The following is a 15,894-nucleotide window of genomic DNA, read 5'->3' on the forward strand; positions in this document are numbered from 1 at the left end:
ATTATAATGGCAGAGAAATTGTAAATTCAGTGCGAGTTCACTAACCTGGGGGCCTGGAAAACACTCTTCTACTGTTACACTGATATGGCCTCCTGGTTCTGTGGAACTGACACCCACTCCCGGGCTGCACCAGAACTGAACCAGCACCTTAGTGACTCCCACTACTGAGGCGTTCTTGTCTGTCCGTGTCCAGTTTCTCCAGACAAGCTGTGGTCAGTAAACCTATCCTTTCTCAAGGCAGAGTCTACTTCCATTACAGTCACTACGGAGTTGCATTATTTACAGGATCCCAACTTCAGTTTTTCAACTTCAACTTCAGAGTGAGAACTGTTATTTCTATGCCCAAATTGCAGATGTCGCATCAAATGCTGCCTTTGTTGGGAGGTGGGAGGTGTGTGTGTGTGGGGAGGGGGCGCGCATGCAGCAGCCTGGTTCTGCTTGTCCAAATAAGGCTTCCGTAGGGGCCCAACCGTGGACTCCTGTCCACTTCCTAGCTTTGCTCGTCAGCTGCTGTTCTCGTCGCCTGCTGGCGGTGAGTACGTGTGACAGCCTGGGGAGTCACCGCCTGGGACAGCGGAGCGTCTCTCGTCGCCAGACTCGCTGCGGGGCAGAGTTTTGTCCGTGCGGTGCGTAACCCTTGCGTAAACCTTGTTGTAAATCGCCCCTCACGATGGATCGTTTTTGCATGTCGATGAGGTCTCAATTCCTAGCGTGCTTGTTACAGGTCGTTCAGTGAATCGTGAACGTTTTGTCTCTTTACACTGTGGTCGTTTACCCTAAATGCATCACGCCGTGCGTCTTACATCCACGTATATATGATACGCTGCTACAGACAGTATAGAAACCTTCACTGTCTACAACTGTCCAGCACGCAACCCTAGGGGTGCCACATGAAGCCTACGTGTCGGGGCAGTGTACAAAATGAGTATCTCGTTACTTCATGTTTCTGACAAAAAGGGTGGCGTTTGGAGGATGAGTAAAGCCGGAATTGAGGGGAAAAGCAAGAAAAGATAACTAATAACTAAAAATACAAATTCTCGATGTAAACCACTTTCGTCATGGGCAACACTCACGGTCAGTGAAGATACAAAATGAGTACAACATCGTGGGATTACGAAGGTGAAGAATAATCTGAAGGTAGCACATACGGAATGGCAGTGTGTGCCTTTCAGATATGAAGCCTAGGGTGGTTCCCGTTAACTATTCATACTGCGGTTAGAAGAGGCAGTCAGCTCATCGTGTGTGTATAGAGTAGAACACACCGGGATTGACTGGACATCGCCATTCATTAATTTTGTTCACTGAGATAATGGGATGCTTGCAGACTAACACGTCGGCGGTATCTCTTCTGGGATGACTGGACACGTTTGAGCCGTGACGAGGCTGTCCGCAGATGTAGTTTAGCATCACAGTGCCCGCGATGACGCAGGTGCAGTCCTTACTGGGACTGGGAAGGATGGGCCACACATTGAGAATATGTAGCATGCCTGAAATGGTGAATAACTACTGTTAGTATCATTCAGATTCGTTGTTCCAATATTGATTTCTGTAAACGCGAGAAGCACGTTGAAAACCGAGAACAATTATGTTTTCCAATTTTCAAACTTTATCTAATTACGCCCTATCATTTATTTATTTTGCGACCGAGTGCAGCATAACAAGCCTTCACCATCCAAGAGGTCCTGCTAAACAGTATTTGAGGAACATATATTAGAAGTACATAATACAGTAAAATACGTACTTCTTTTGCATTATTGAAAAGTGAAATTGCAGAGGAGATAAATGATTTCATACAGAAAAAAAAACAGGAATCACTTCTTTACACAAAGGGTGGTGGGGGTGTGGAACAAGCTGTCCAGCCATGTTGTTGAAACTGATACCCAGGCTTCTTTCAACACACAGCTGGATGGGGGTCATTGCGTACCTTGGCTTTACGTATCACCCGAAGGACAACGCCTTTTTACAGTAAAGTGACCCCGTCACTGTACTGGGGCATTAGGACCCACACAGACAGCAGGGTGAGCGCCCCCTACTGGCCCCACTAACACCTCTTCCAGCAGCAGCCTTAGCTTTCCCAGGAGTCTCCCCTCCAGGTACTGACCAGGCTCCCTCCTGCTGGGCTCCAGGGGGCTGCCAGCTGGGAGCTGCAGGGGGATATGAGTGTGCGTGGCACAGACAGGGCAGTAACTCTTCCCTCTGACCTCTCCCTCCCAGGCCGCTGCGCCGAGGTCCAGGTCCGGCGCTTTCCTCTGCTCTGGAACAGCCCCTCTCACATGGACGCCCTGCTGTAGAGAGGGGAGACCCGGCGGGGGCTGGGCTGAGACCCGGATCTCCGATCTCCGATCTCCGAGAGCCGGCATGCCCTTCCGCAGCCAGCTGGCCTCCGTCATGGAGGCGCTGTTCCGGGCGGCGGTGTGCGAGGTCTCGGAGCTGTTCGAGGGCAGCATGGCGGCGGCGCGGCTGGAGCTGGCCCGGGCCAGGCGGGAGAACGAGGCCCTGCGGCGGCGCCTGCGGCGGCGGGCCGCGGCTGGGGGGGCATGCTCCGTGGGGGTCCAGGCCCCGGCAGGTCAGTGCACAAGCTCAGGCCCTTGTTTCTGAGCTGAGGGGGGGTTATAAAAAAACTCGAGCCCCCAGCCTGAAAAGCATGTCTTCCCCAGCAGACGGTGGGAGCTCAGAAAGGCAGAAGTACTGTGTGAGGCTCAGGGTGTCCTGGGTTCGGGCGTGTGGGTGTGGTGCCAGTCAGCCTTGGAGTTCCTGTGTGCTACTGAGACCCCTCTGAGAGATCCCCCCAGATCCCCTAGTTTGAGCTCTGTGGTACAAGGCACTGTTTCTAAAAATTAGACAGGCTTCGGTTCTCAACGGCTTTTACACACGGAGCTGGGTGAGTGACACTGTATCAGACACACCCATAATGGGAGTGACACTATATCGGACACGCCCATAGTGGGAGTGACACTGTATCAGACACGTCCATAATGGGAGTGACACTGTATCAGACACACCCATAATGGGAGTGACACTATATCAGATACGCCCACAAAGTCTGTGTGAGACACTGTATCAGACACGCCCACAGACTCTGTGTGAGACACTGTATCAGACACGCCCACAGACTCTGTGTGAGACACTGTATCAGAAACGCCCACACTGGGGGTGACACCAGATCAGACATGCCCACAGAGTCTGTGTGAGACACTGTGTCAGACACACCCACAGAGTCTGTTTGAGACACTGTATCAGACACGCCCACACTGGGAGAGACACTATATGAGACACACCCACAGACTCTGTGTGAGACACTGTATCAGACACGCCCACAGACTCTGTGTGAAACATTGTAATAGAAACGCCCACACTGGGGGTGACACTGTATCAGACATGCCCACAGAGTCTGTGTGAGACACTGTGTTAGACACACCCACAGAGTCTGTTTGAGACACCGTATCAGACACACCCACACTGGGAGAGACACTATATGAGACACGCCCACAGACTCTGTGTGAGACACTGTATCAGACATGCCCACACTGGGGGTGACACTATATTAGACACGCCTGCAATGGGAGTGCGATTGTGTCAGACATGCTCACAGTGTGAGTAGTTGGAGTGACACTCTATCAGACCCAGGGTGGGAGTGGCACTGTGTCAGACATGCACACAGTAGGAGTGGCATTGTATCAGTAAAACACATTATGGCGTAACACGTGCAGCTCTGCTCCATCCCTGCTGGGACTGGATCACAGTCTCCCACAGAGTGGAGTCAGACACAGCACCACTCCCTAGACAGCGGTCACCATCAAAAGACCAGCAAAGTTCTCCACTGTCCAGGAGTCCAGAGTGTGACCCGCTCACTGTGTCAGGCCTGGTTCCAGTACTGGCATTATTCCTCTGTAGCCGTACTCAGAATTGTCAGCAATTTCTCTCTCGCAGGGGCTGAGGAGGACAGAGCTTCTGGAGTCACAGAGAGCCTCTTTGACAAGGAACGGGGTCTGTGGACATTCGGAGAGCTGATGTCTGGCAGCATTCCAGTGGGAGCTGATGACCGGTATCCTGTCCATCTCACAGAGGAGGACACTGACCTGGAATCTGTTGTGATTAAAGAGGAGGTCAGTAGTATGAATTCAGTCTGGGTCTTCAGCTGTATAATGTTTTCTGCCAAGGCTTAGAATGACACTGGTTGAGTTCTTAAACACTTCCTAAACTAATAAACCAAGGAACAGGAGGCATGGTGATACACAAAGGGTGGTGGGAGTGTGGAACAAGCTGCTTACCCATGTTGTTGAAGCCGATACTCTGGCTTCTTTCAGGACACAGCAGGATGAGATTGTCCAGTTAGGACAAGAGGCACGTCTTTACACAAAGGGTGGTGGGAGTGTGGAACAAGCTGCTTACCCATGTTGTTGAAGACGATACTCTGGCTTCTTTCAAGACGCAGCAGGATGAGATTGTCCAGTTAGGACAAGAGGCACGTCTTTACACAAAGGGTGGTGGGAGTGTGGAACAAGCTGCTTAACCATGTAGTTGAAGTCAATACCCGTAGAGACATTGTACCAGGGCTGGGAACCACTGCTGTAGGCAACACAGTAAGAAACAGTGCTCTGGACAGCACTATATTCCGATAGCTCACCTCTACTCCTGTACAGGTGTGGACTACCAGTGGTAACTGCAGTGCATATCTAGAACCATGTAGTGCAGTGTTGCTCAGAAATCTCCTCTTGTCTTTTATAGTACAAAGACATGGAGGAATCACTTCTGGTCAAACAGGAGAGGCCTGGAGAGGACTCGGGCGGCAGCTGTCTGAAGGGAGAATTAGCCACAGGTGTGTCAAGCACGAACCGCTGAAAATGACAATGAACGTGTTTACATCCAGGGAAACAGACTCTGATTGAGTAGGGTGCCCCAGAATGCACTTTGCTGTCCTTGGCAGAAATTCTCCTTGCACTCACGATTTGCGTGTTCGTTATCTTATTCGGTTTGGTGGGGTTTTTTGGAAGAATGTGAGGCCCCGCTTTCTGTTCATTTTTGTTTTACATTTCAAGTCTATTTGTACATTAAGTGGAGAGTAAAAATGCATTAGATTTATAGTGCCATTAAAGGTTTTCATCATATCATCAGCCTGCTACCTCCATGAAAGACGGGGTGTTTTTAAGGGTGCTGACTAGCCCAAATGCCACTAGATTCCCTGAGCCGTCTTTGTCATTAAAGACACGTGACAAGATCATGGACCAGGTACTCAGTGAGGTGTCAGACTGCATCTTGTTTAGTTCAAGAATCACATCAAGGTTGGACGACGTCAAACTTATGTTGAGGTGGAGAAATGCAATGTGCTCTTCCACTCAGCTGCAAATCATGTAAGAACATCACCATACAGATATGGTCTGGAAAAGATACGGCCCAGTTAATCTCTGCGGGTGTACAGCGTGAGTGTCATGTTTAATCAACTGCATGACAGGAGTGTGGTGGAGATAAATGTTACCTCATTAATTAAACGGTATAATCTGTCACATAGCTATTGCATGTGTTGCATTTGCATTTGGTTACACCGTTTCATTGCTATCTGTGCTATATGGTGGACAAAGGAACTGAGGAATTTTTGTTCTGTTATACACGGTAGAGTATACACTTCTGAGACACACCCAGCGCAGATCACCTTTCTTTAGTCAGTCGAAAAGTCAGGTCTCGCACATAGATCAGACAAGCACAGACAACCAAGATAGACAGGCACAAAGATCCTCAATATCCACTCACAGATTACACATGACCAACTCACACCTATCAGACAGGAAGAGATAGACACACTCACACGGATCAAACAAGTACAGACAAACACACACAGAGATTAGACAGGAATGGACAGACACACTCGCACAGATCAGACAGGTACAGACAGACACACAGATCAGACAGGTACAGACAGATCCACTCACACCAATCATACAAGAACGGACACATCCACTCTCATATATCAGACAGGAACAAATAAATCAGTTCCGAAATTTAGTAGCTTTAGCATTTCCTTATGGGAGTCATTCTTACACCTTGTTCTCTGGTCTGTAGCAGGTTCAGAGGGCAGCGTGCTCCCTGACTCTGGAGAACGGAGCCCTGCTGAGCAGCAGTGCCCCAGGAAGAGGTGGGGCTCTGGCATGAGGCAAGAGACAGAGCCCGCCCCCGCAGGGGGTGAGAAAGAGCTTGCCAGGTGGCCAAGATGTAGACTGAGCGTAGACGGGCCTAGGAGACGTGACTCTGTGCAGATGATGGCTTCCTGGCCTGACTGCGTCACGCTGCAGTGTAACCTGCTGGGATCCAAGCACCACGCGGAGAAGCTCAGCAGTGTCGGACGCGATTGCGGTACGTGGACAACTGGCCAACTGGAGCCCGTCGTCATGGAAACACAGAGCGACAGAGAAGTGGCTGTCCTGAAGATTACAGAGCAGGGTGCCGAGCTCCAGCCCCATCAGACCGCAGAGCAACACATCGAGCCGGAGCCCATCCGCACCCAAGTGGAGGGCCCAGATGGCAAACCGCTGGGACCCTACGAACGACTTGGCGGGGCGCACCCGGAACCTGACAGCTCGGATCCGGCCCCCGTTAAAGAGGAGCAGTGTAGCGAAGGGGTCGAGCGGCTGGTCCGATACCGGGGGGACTGGGAACATGGTGGACAGCCTGCGGAGCAGAGGGAAAGGGAGATCTCCCGCCAGGAGCTGGGGGAAACGCCCCCAGAGAGAGGCGTGGATGAGAGCCGATCGGTACAGCACGGACAGGAGCCGACTGGACTGTCCTGCTCAATCGCCCCGTCACCGGCCGGTGAGAGCTCCGCGGCGTCCGGCACAAACGCTGGGGGGTATCGCTGCGCCCACTGCAGCATAGTTTTAAGCACCGCCTGGTCTCTCAAAATGCACCAGCGGACCCACACAGGAGAGAAACCGTACTGCTGCACCTTGTGCGGGAAGAGCTTCAGCTACTCGGGGCATCTCAAATCCCACGAGCGCATCCACACGGGAGAGAAGCCCTACTGCTGCGCCCAGTGCGGGAAGAGCTTCAGCCTGGCGGGCGACCTGAAGATCCACCAGCGCATCCACACCGGAGAGAGGCCGTACTGCTGCTCCGAGTGCGGGAAGACCTTCAACCAGCTGGGCCACCTCAAGACGCACCAGCTCATCCACACCGGGGAGAGGCCGTACACCTGCTCGCAGTGCGGGAAGAGCTTCCGGCAGTCGTGCAACCTCAAAGCGCACCACCAGATTCACACGGGCGAGCGGCCGCACTGCTGCAGCCAGTGCGGGAAGAGCTTCAGCAAACTGGTCAACCTGAAGAGGCACCAGAGCACGCACACGGGAAAGAGGCCTTACTGCTGCACCATCTGCAAGAAGAGTTTCATTCAGACCAGCGACCTTAAGAGGCACTTGATTACTCACACCGAAGAGAGACCGTAGGGCTCCATCTGGTCCGTATCAGCAGTTCCTATTTTCCTGGTGACTGTACAGGTGGAGCCCCCATTCTTTGGTCCAATTTATTCCAATTGAAGCCTAAGCATGGAGCTGCAGGGCCTAACCCCATACACACATGGCGAACAAACCGCTGCCCTCACGCTTGTGGGAATCACAGGGCTGTGCTGATCAGATCTGTCAAACCTGTTGAGATGGAGCAAGAGCACAGGTCCTTGGCTTCATCTTGGAAATCTGGGACACAAGTTAACGTCGGCTCTCGGCTCGGTTTGGCATTTAATACTTCTTAGAGACGACACCCTTGTGAAAACTCTTTGCAACCTCTTGTGCCAGGCCCCACACATAGCTGGGAGGTCCCCAGGGTCTGTATGGATAAATTCTCGCAAGGCTTCATGAGCCGAGGAGGCTTTCTGTTACTTCTTTACAGGTTGCAAAACCCAACACAACGTCAGCACTGGATCAGGGAGAATCTGGTCTGTCTGCACCTGGAGCCAGACAGGACAGGGCGTACATCATCTGGACGGTCTGCTTTCCCAAGTTGGTCTCCTCCGCTGTCGGGGCGCTGTGCCAGGGAACGGACCCGACAGTGCTCCCACTGAGGACCGGATCCAGTGTAGAGTCCCAGGGGTCGGGCAAGACACGGTGCAGGCAGAGGGGCTGGCGGCCTGAGGCAGAGTACAAGGAGCAGTGAGTGGGCTAGCCAGGAACAGGGCTGTAGCGAAGGCAGGTGAGGATGGGAAGGACCACCAGGGACAGAAGCCGTGCTGATTGTTCTGAGCTCTATAATCGTGCGTTCAAGCCTGGGTCATGTCTCTAGATGGCTGTGACTGGAATTCCACTGTTGGCCTACCATTGATGGTAGGGTGGGATTATTTGGTTCGGTCTCTCTGGGTGATATAGCCTCCCTACCTCCCCTGTGGCCTCCTGAGTGATTGCAAGTGTACAGTGCTGGCAGTGAGCGGGACAGCTCTCCTCCAATCAGTGCTCATCCTCCGGTGTGGGGCGGAGCTTCCTGTGACTGGAAGACAGGCCAATCAGAGCAGTCTGACCGCCCTTCCTCACTCTCCCCCGTGTGCGGTCACAGGGTTCAGAGTTGTAAGTAGAGACATTAAAACACACAACTGGATTTGGGGGTTTCTTTTAAAAACACTTTATACCCTTGCTGCAATTCATCTGTATAATCACTGCTACCCCAGAACCCCTAGGCATCAGGATTTCCAGTGTGGGAAGTGTGTGTCTAAGGTAAAATATCAAAGACATCATGATTAAATGAGTGTGATCTGTGCCTTTGTACTGTAGATTTAACTGATGATGATTCTTACTTGCATTCCTATGTTGTTGTAACCCACATTGCGTAAATGTCACTTCTTTAATGATACTAAGACGCTTCAACTGTTTTTTTTCTTTTCATGAGTTTTGCATTTGTTTAGGTGGAAGGGGACTGTGACAGGACAGTGGCTATCAACATGTCCATAGTGTGACTGAATATTTCTTGTGACTTGGTTATTTATGTCAATTTTATTGTTTTAGTTGTGCTCTTACCTTGCGGTGTGCTCAGGTGTGTCTTGCTGGGAAGAGGTCTCTGTTGTCGTTGTTTAAGTTTCGTGCACTCAGGTGCGAGTTTTTACTAGGGCCACTGCTTGAACCCCATCATGAGGCAGGTGAGTGTCTTTCATTTCTGGTATGTTTCATAATACTTGCTTTCACATGTGTGCTTAATTCTATGTTGGCTGTCACATTTGTTGTTGATGACTGATGACATTCTGATCCTTTTCTTTTTGATGTCCCAGAGTCTCCTAAGGTTATGCTTAAAATGCTTAATGTTTATGTACACGTTTTGCCTTTCTGGGTTTCCCTTTAATTTTTTTTTCAGTTTCATTTCTCCAGAGTCCTTATTTTTAAAAGCGACTTTCCCCAGATTCATGGTGTGTTTAATGTTTAAGGCATCGTTCCTCTTTCTGCAGTGCAGTCCCTGGACTCACTTTTCTCTCTGCACCCCCGCACAGAAGGCTGTCTCTGCCTTTTCTAGGTGTGATGGCAGCCTGATGTGCCCTCTTTACCATAAAAAGCTGTGCCACTGTGCCACAAACCACAAGCTATTAAATCCGTTATTTTCTCTGAACAGCTGGAATTAAGAAGAGGTTTAAAAACAATTTGTACAGAAGGAAACAGGACACTGTTGGTCCTACTCTCCCACTTTGTGCTGTACGTAGATATATACATTAAAAATGTCCACTTTGCACCCTAGACAGTGACTAAGACTTACAGACACAAAATTCTCAGTAGAGCAATGACATTTTAGTATCTGTTTACTAGTAAAAGCTGCACAACTCTGAGTTTCTTGCTAAATCAGGCTTATGGCATGTAGATTCTGAGAAAGATTCCACTTTAATGCTTTAATCATTTTTAATCAAATTTAATCAAATTAATTAATCAAATTTAAGTTCCCAAATGTCCTAATCAGGCCGTGCACCTTTAATGCACATTTCCCCTGGTAAAACAGTAACTACAACCTATTAAAGAGGAAACTGATTATCTGGACCGGGAAAGATGAGTAAAAATACTGGGATTAAAACAAAGAGGAAAAGTTACAGGCAACTTCCCGCGCAAAATTCCCGTTCCAAGATCTCAAGTTAAATTTCATCTGACACAAACAAGATAATCAAAACGAGAGGAGATTACGGAGTCTCTCGGTAATAAACACAAAACAGGATAGCGGAGGCAGTGAGAGGGAGAGGAGAGGAGGAAAGGCCATTTTACTTGTTCAAAAGGCAAAATGAGTGTTTTTTTTTATCAAGAAGATACTGGTTTTATTGGTACACACATTTACACACAATACTTTTACAATTGTTTTCAGTCGGGTTTTAGCGTATCAGTCAAAATAAAAATATATACATATGAAAATAATGATCTGTTATTCCATCTGCTGAAGTACCCGATCAGTCATTCTGGATGTCTGCCCGTACGTCACAGGCCTGTGTGTCTGCCAGTCAACCAGGAGGTGAATCATGATGTCAGACAGAACATCAGTCCTCATCAGACTGCCAGTCACTCAAAACCGGAGGCGCTCTTTCGCTCCAGGATGTCAGGTCCCGAGTTCCTGCAGGCCGCTGAACTGTCTCAGGTGAAAGCGGTTCTCAGTGTGTCGGACCATCGAGCGGAGAGCAGTCAACCCCGTGAGAGCCTGAGCGAGCAAACGAGAAAGACGGGGTTTACAGACGCCATGGCATTCTGACTGAAAACTACAGCCAATCCACGTACTCTGAGCTGTGCTTTATCGAGAAGCTTGGGTTCTCTCCCTGGAAGAGTGGATGGCTGGCAACCATTCCATGTGTCATAGCTACTGCTCATTAGCCATTTACTAATTTACTGATCTGCCACTTTTACCCAAGGTGGCTGATATTTGCACCCGTTTATACAGCTGGGAATTTCTTTTACTGGCTCTGGTGAAGTACCCTGCTCAGACGTTACACCAGCAGCATCTCACCTGTCATTTGAACCCACAGCTTTCCATGAACGAGTCCGGCACTCTAATCACTGCTCCTCACTGCTGCCTCCTGCTGGCAGCACGTATCCCATGTGGCTTTACTGGAAGGATCCATCTATCAGAGGATCTGTTCCTAATTCAACCCAGTTCGCAGGCCTTCCAGTTTGCGACAAGCGGCTTCTTAATTAACTGATAATCAGCAGGGTCAATACAGGATCAGTATAGAAATGAAGGAGTTGGTTATATCAAAACTCTGGAATGGAGCACACAGGAAGGGCGTAGCCTTGAGTTTGGAAATGAACACCCTAGGACATTTCTTAGCATCAAATAATTTCAAGAAAATCCACAAAATTAAATATTTAGACTCTCATCAGTCAATTGATGTTATATTCTGTCTACGTTGACTGGAATAAAAACTGAAGGGAAGTCATCGAAAGGCAAGTACCTTTCTTCCTGTATATGAGTTATGCGGGCTGTGAATTTACAGAGGTTACTTTGAAATATCACATGCCTTCACTTAAACCATTCTTCTCAGTCTTTTAACTGTCTTGTTGAATAAGTTAACTGCTAGACATTTTTGGTTCCTGCTGTACGAATTTTGCTTTAAATACCACCTTTTTTTTAGCAAAATTCCTCCACTGTAAACTAATTGGCTGCTAGAGAAATGGGTCTTATTCTGATGAATGAAATGCATTAGCTTGGACTGTACTGATATGGACATACTGTTGTTCAAACAGATGTTGGGAAGAACCAGCTCGCCCTTCAAGGGTACAGAGACTGCAGTTTTATGCAGAGCACCAACTGGAGCCTGCAATGCAAACGAGATTGCCCGGGCCAAGGACAGACTGGCTTTCCGATCGGAAATAGAGCCTTAACCCGGAAGAGAAACGGACAGCCGCCAGCCAAGGGCCCTGGGCTCGGCCAGAGAGGATTCATCTTCCGGATTCCGGTGCCGGGACTGAGGCAGGCTCTCACCTGGGTCAGCAGGAAGAGGGCCAGCACGATGTGGACGCCCCGCTCCAGCGGCTGGATCAGGATGGCTTCGTTGAACAGCTGGAACAGGATCAAAGGGAGCTGCAGCAACAGGCTGAGCAGCCAGAACCCGGCCAGTTCAGGGACCTGCCACCAGGGGGAGACAGAGGTTCACACAACAGGCTGAGCAGCCAGAACCCGGCCAGTTCAGGGACCTGCCACCAGGGGGAGACAGAGGTTCACACAACAGGCTTTCAGAGACACTGCAGCTCAGTGACCCCGCGGTGCTGCTTCATATTAAACTGCACACCTAGGAAATTCTCTAACACTTGGCCTGTACCTGTGCAATAATGTGTCACTCCAAAACAAGGTTCTTTTTGTATTGTACATTTTGGTAATTTTGCAACAGACTATGCTTTGACTTGAGTCTGCTAGTGTCATATCTGTGCTACTGTAAATTTTGTCTATGAGTCCGTAGTTCATGAAATTTATGCTTCTACAGTTGTAACACAGTATGATGTAGTAGACACTAAAATGGACATTTACAACTATCTTCATCTTTTAATGTGTGTTTAGCTTGTTTGTAACAGGACTATCCTGCTGTAATTCCAACACACAATTCAATTCAACCTCATTTGTCATTATACTTACACGGGTGCATAGTATAGTGAAAAGTGTTTCTCATTAGTCTCTCAGGTACAGTATATAAATAGAACAGAAAACAAATCAATAGACAGTAAAACAATAACAATAACAGTGTAATCAGAAACTGTGCAAATATGCAGAGAAAAATATACAACAGGACAAAAACAGTGCAAAAGTAATTCGGGGAACAGTGCAAAAATAATACAGTGATCAATAAGTATTACGACTGGTAAACTAGTACAGTTTTAAGTACAATTTCGGCTTACTTTCAGTTGTCGTGTATGTAGTGGTGTTGGAGTACAGTCATTGTGGGTACAGAAAGAAGTGAGGAGAGATCATAGTGTGATGGGAGGGAGTGGGGGCGTCACCAGCTTGACGGCTCTGGGGAAGAAGCTATTTTGGAGTCTAGTTGTGTGCGACTGGAGCGTCAGTGTTTTTGGAATGCTGGCTTTAATGTGTGGAATAAGTAGTTTCTCAAAGCACTTCATTATGATGGGGGTGAGTGCAAACACTATAGTAAGAGTACAGTGAAACATGACTCACCTGTACTTTCACCATGGCCCCCTGGTTTAACATGACTGTTCACCTGTACTTTTATTGTTGTCCCTGTTTCAGGACGGCTATTCACCACAGCCCCTGGTGAATGAGGACTGTTCAAAAACAGACAGAGACACAGACAGTACCTTTTCCTGCAGGTTCCCAGTGTAGCCCAGGTAAAGTCTGATGGCTTCTATCACAGTCATTAAAATGAGGATGGTGATGAGAATGAACTTGTAGTAATCAGTGAGCACTGGATACTGAGAGAGAAAGAGACAGAACAAGGGAGCCATTAACCCAGTTCAAACACCAAATATCTGCACAGTCCAGGACACTAACACAGTACAGGTAAAAGAAGGAAGCAGAGTGAAGGACATGCTTGTTTTTTCAGAAACAAAGAATAAAAAAAGACAGAAACCCAAACAGAGAGAGAGGCAGGCTGTGAGAGTGACAGAAAGAGGTACAGAACAACAGACACGAAGGCTTATAGGTTTACCTTGAGCTGTAGCATGACAACCTCACACACCCACCAGAGGGGGAAAAACCACAGATTGAAGAACAGAGACATCTGGAGAGGAAGACTAGACACCACCTCACTGTCTGCAAGAGAGAGGGCAAGGTTTTAATCATAAAGACACACAGTCTGACTGGGCACTACAAAACACTGCACTGAGAGAGAGGGGTTAATACAGTACAGACACACTGACTGGACACTACAGGACATTAACACTGCACTGAGAGAGAGGGGTTAATACAGTCCAGACACACTGACTGGACACTACAGGACATTAACACTGCACTGAGAGAGAGAGGGGTTAATACAGTCCAGACACACTGACTGGACACTACAGGACATTAACACTGCACTGAGAGAGAGGGGTTAATACAGTCCAGACACACTGACTGGACACTCCAGTACATTAACACTGCACTGAGAGAGAGGGGTTAATACAGTCCAGACACACTGACTGGACACTCCAGTACATTAACACTGCACTGAGAGAGAGAGGGGTTAATACAGTCCAGACACACCGACTGGACACTACAGTACATTAACACTGCACTGAGAGAGACGGGTTAATACAGTCCAGACACACCGACTGGACACTACAGTACATTAACACTGCACTGAGAGAGACGGGTTAATACAGTCCAGACACACCGACTGGACACTACAGTACATTAACACTGCACTGAGAGAGACGGGTTAATACAGTCCAGACACACTGACTGGACACTACAGGACATTAACACTGCACTGAGAGAGAGGGGTTAATACAGTCCAGACACACTGACTGGACACTACAGGACATTAACACTGCACTGAGAGAGAGGGGTTAATACAGTCCAGACACACTGACTGGACACTACAGGACATTAACACTGCACTGAGAGAGAGGGGTTAATACAGTCCAGACACACTAACTGGACACTACAGGACATTAACACTGCACTGAGAGAGAGGGGTTAATACAGTCCAGACACACTTATTATAAATATTCCCTCTCGGTCTTTTCACAAATTCTGTAGCAAGAACTAGAACAGCCAGAAAACAAAACACGGGTAAACCGTAACGTGCAGTACGTCATACTCCATGATCCGCCTCTATTAAATGTAAGTTGACAATGAAATATCTTGAAGACTTACTGACAGAAGCGAAATGCTCCTCATACAGGGGCCGAGTTCGGTTCTGGTCGGTAAAAACCGTGCGAGACAAGTCTTCCAGGCGCCTTCGCACAGGCTCCGGTAGAGACATCTTGCTTTCTGCTACGGTTGTGAAAGCAAAGTCATTTCGGCTCTAACTCCCGGTAAGGCGAGATGCCTGCCTCTAAAGACTCTCTGGAGCCAGAATGGCCTACAGTGCGCGACAGTTTCCTTCCGGTTCAGACAAAAGGAAGCGCCGCAAACCTCAGGTTGCCTAGACAACTGACGCTCTAACAGCCAATCAGAGCACACATGAGCAATTCACAGCTGCAAGTGCGATATGACCGTTGGGAGGCATAAGTCTTCACTGTGTGCGTAAATGTAGTTTTAAACACGTAAATTAGCAATTAGCAATTGGATATTTAGGTTTTCATTGTAACATACTGATATCCTGTCCAAAAAACTGCTTCCCCCCAAAATGTTTTTATAGGGGTGTCGACAAGCCCGAATGCCAGTAGTGTGAGCCGCTTTGTCATCAAAGACAGGTGATGAGGCCATGGACCAAGCAATCAATAAAGTGTCAAACCGCGTCTCACATCGTCTGTTTGCAGTGAAAAGATTAGTTCGAGATTCACGTCGAAGATGGACGACGTAAAACTTACTGTTGAGGCGGAGAAATACCAAACGCCCTACTGCCCAGCAGTACCGTATGTTAGGACATCATCGTACAGGTACAGTCTGGAAAAGATAGGGCTAAATTAATCTCCACCGGAGCACAGCGTCAGCGTCGTGTAGTAAAATACTTGCTATATTTTTGACAACACAGAAAGAAATGGCTAAAAAGATGTTTTTAATTTAGACGATGTCTTGTTGCAATACTAGCCCTGCATATTACGAGAACAGTTGGTGTCAATGCTTGGCTGAGAAGCCAATGGTATGAAACTACAGTATCATCTTTGGGTAACCTACCGTGATGACTGAAGGCCACTAAATCAGAATCCCCCTTCAAATAACATGCATGTGCCACAAACCATGTCATTTTGTCTTTAATTGTGCTAAAGGCAAATTTCTGTGATACACAGGCATCGCCAGCATTTAGTAAGTTTGTATTTTGTTCCCTATTTTGTATCTATAAATGACAGCAGGGTGTAAATTGCACAATAA

General features: G+C 48.3%; 2 protein-coding genes across 6 annotated transcripts; one reads left to right on the plus strand and one right to left on the minus strand.

The window, feature by feature from the left end:
- Window positions 1–472: 472 nt before the first annotated feature.
- Window positions 473–12,455, plus strand: LOC148832637 (uncharacterized). 4 transcript variants are annotated; one of them, XR_016091259.1, is made up of 6 exons: window positions 474–626; window positions 2,215–2,566; window positions 3,931–4,106; window positions 4,729–4,819; window positions 6,058–8,172; window positions 11,670–12,455. XR_016091259.1 is itself a non-coding variant. In XM_088919430.1 (5 exons), exons 2-5 carry the CDS (start codon window positions 2,359–2,361, stop codon window positions 7,431–7,433), a joined length of 1,851 nt encoding a protein of 616 aa, XP_088775556.1. In that variant the 5' UTR covers window positions 473–626; window positions 2,215–2,358; the 3' UTR covers window positions 7,434–8,726. The 4 variants fall into 4 exon arrangements, 2 of the variants coding, with proteins under 2 accessions (XP_088775556.1, XP_088775558.1); XR_016091260.1 differs by having other exon boundaries at window positions 6,061–8,172; XM_088919430.1 differs by lacking the exon at window positions 11,670–12,455 and having other exon boundaries at window positions 473–626; window positions 6,058–8,726.
- On the minus strand, window positions 10,229–14,906 carry tmem17 (transmembrane protein 17). Of its 2 annotated transcripts, XM_088919434.1 has the most exons (5): window positions 14,734–14,898; window positions 13,583–13,686; window positions 13,233–13,346; window positions 11,908–12,051; window positions 10,229–10,629 (listed from the first exon to the last, which is right to left on the minus strand). In XM_088919434.1, the coding sequence occupies exons 1-5, from the start codon at window positions 14,840–14,842 to the stop codon at window positions 10,531–10,533; spliced, it is 570 nt and encodes a 189-aa protein (XP_088775560.1). In that variant the 5' UTR covers window positions 14,843–14,898; the 3' UTR covers window positions 10,229–10,530. The 2 variants fall into 2 exon arrangements, with proteins under 2 accessions (XP_088775560.1, XP_088775559.1); XM_088919433.1 differs by lacking the exon at window positions 10,229–10,629 and having other exon boundaries at window positions 11,695–12,051; window positions 14,734–14,906.
- Between the last annotated feature and the right edge of the window lie 988 nt (window positions 14,907–15,894).

This window comes from Atractosteus spatula, chromosome 6, assembly GCF_055471065.1.
Source record: "Atractosteus spatula isolate fAtrSpa1 chromosome 6, fAtrSpa1.hap1, whole genome shotgun sequence".
In the NCBI taxonomy this organism is placed as follows: Eukaryota; Metazoa; Chordata; class Actinopteri; order Semionotiformes; family Lepisosteidae; genus Atractosteus; species Atractosteus spatula.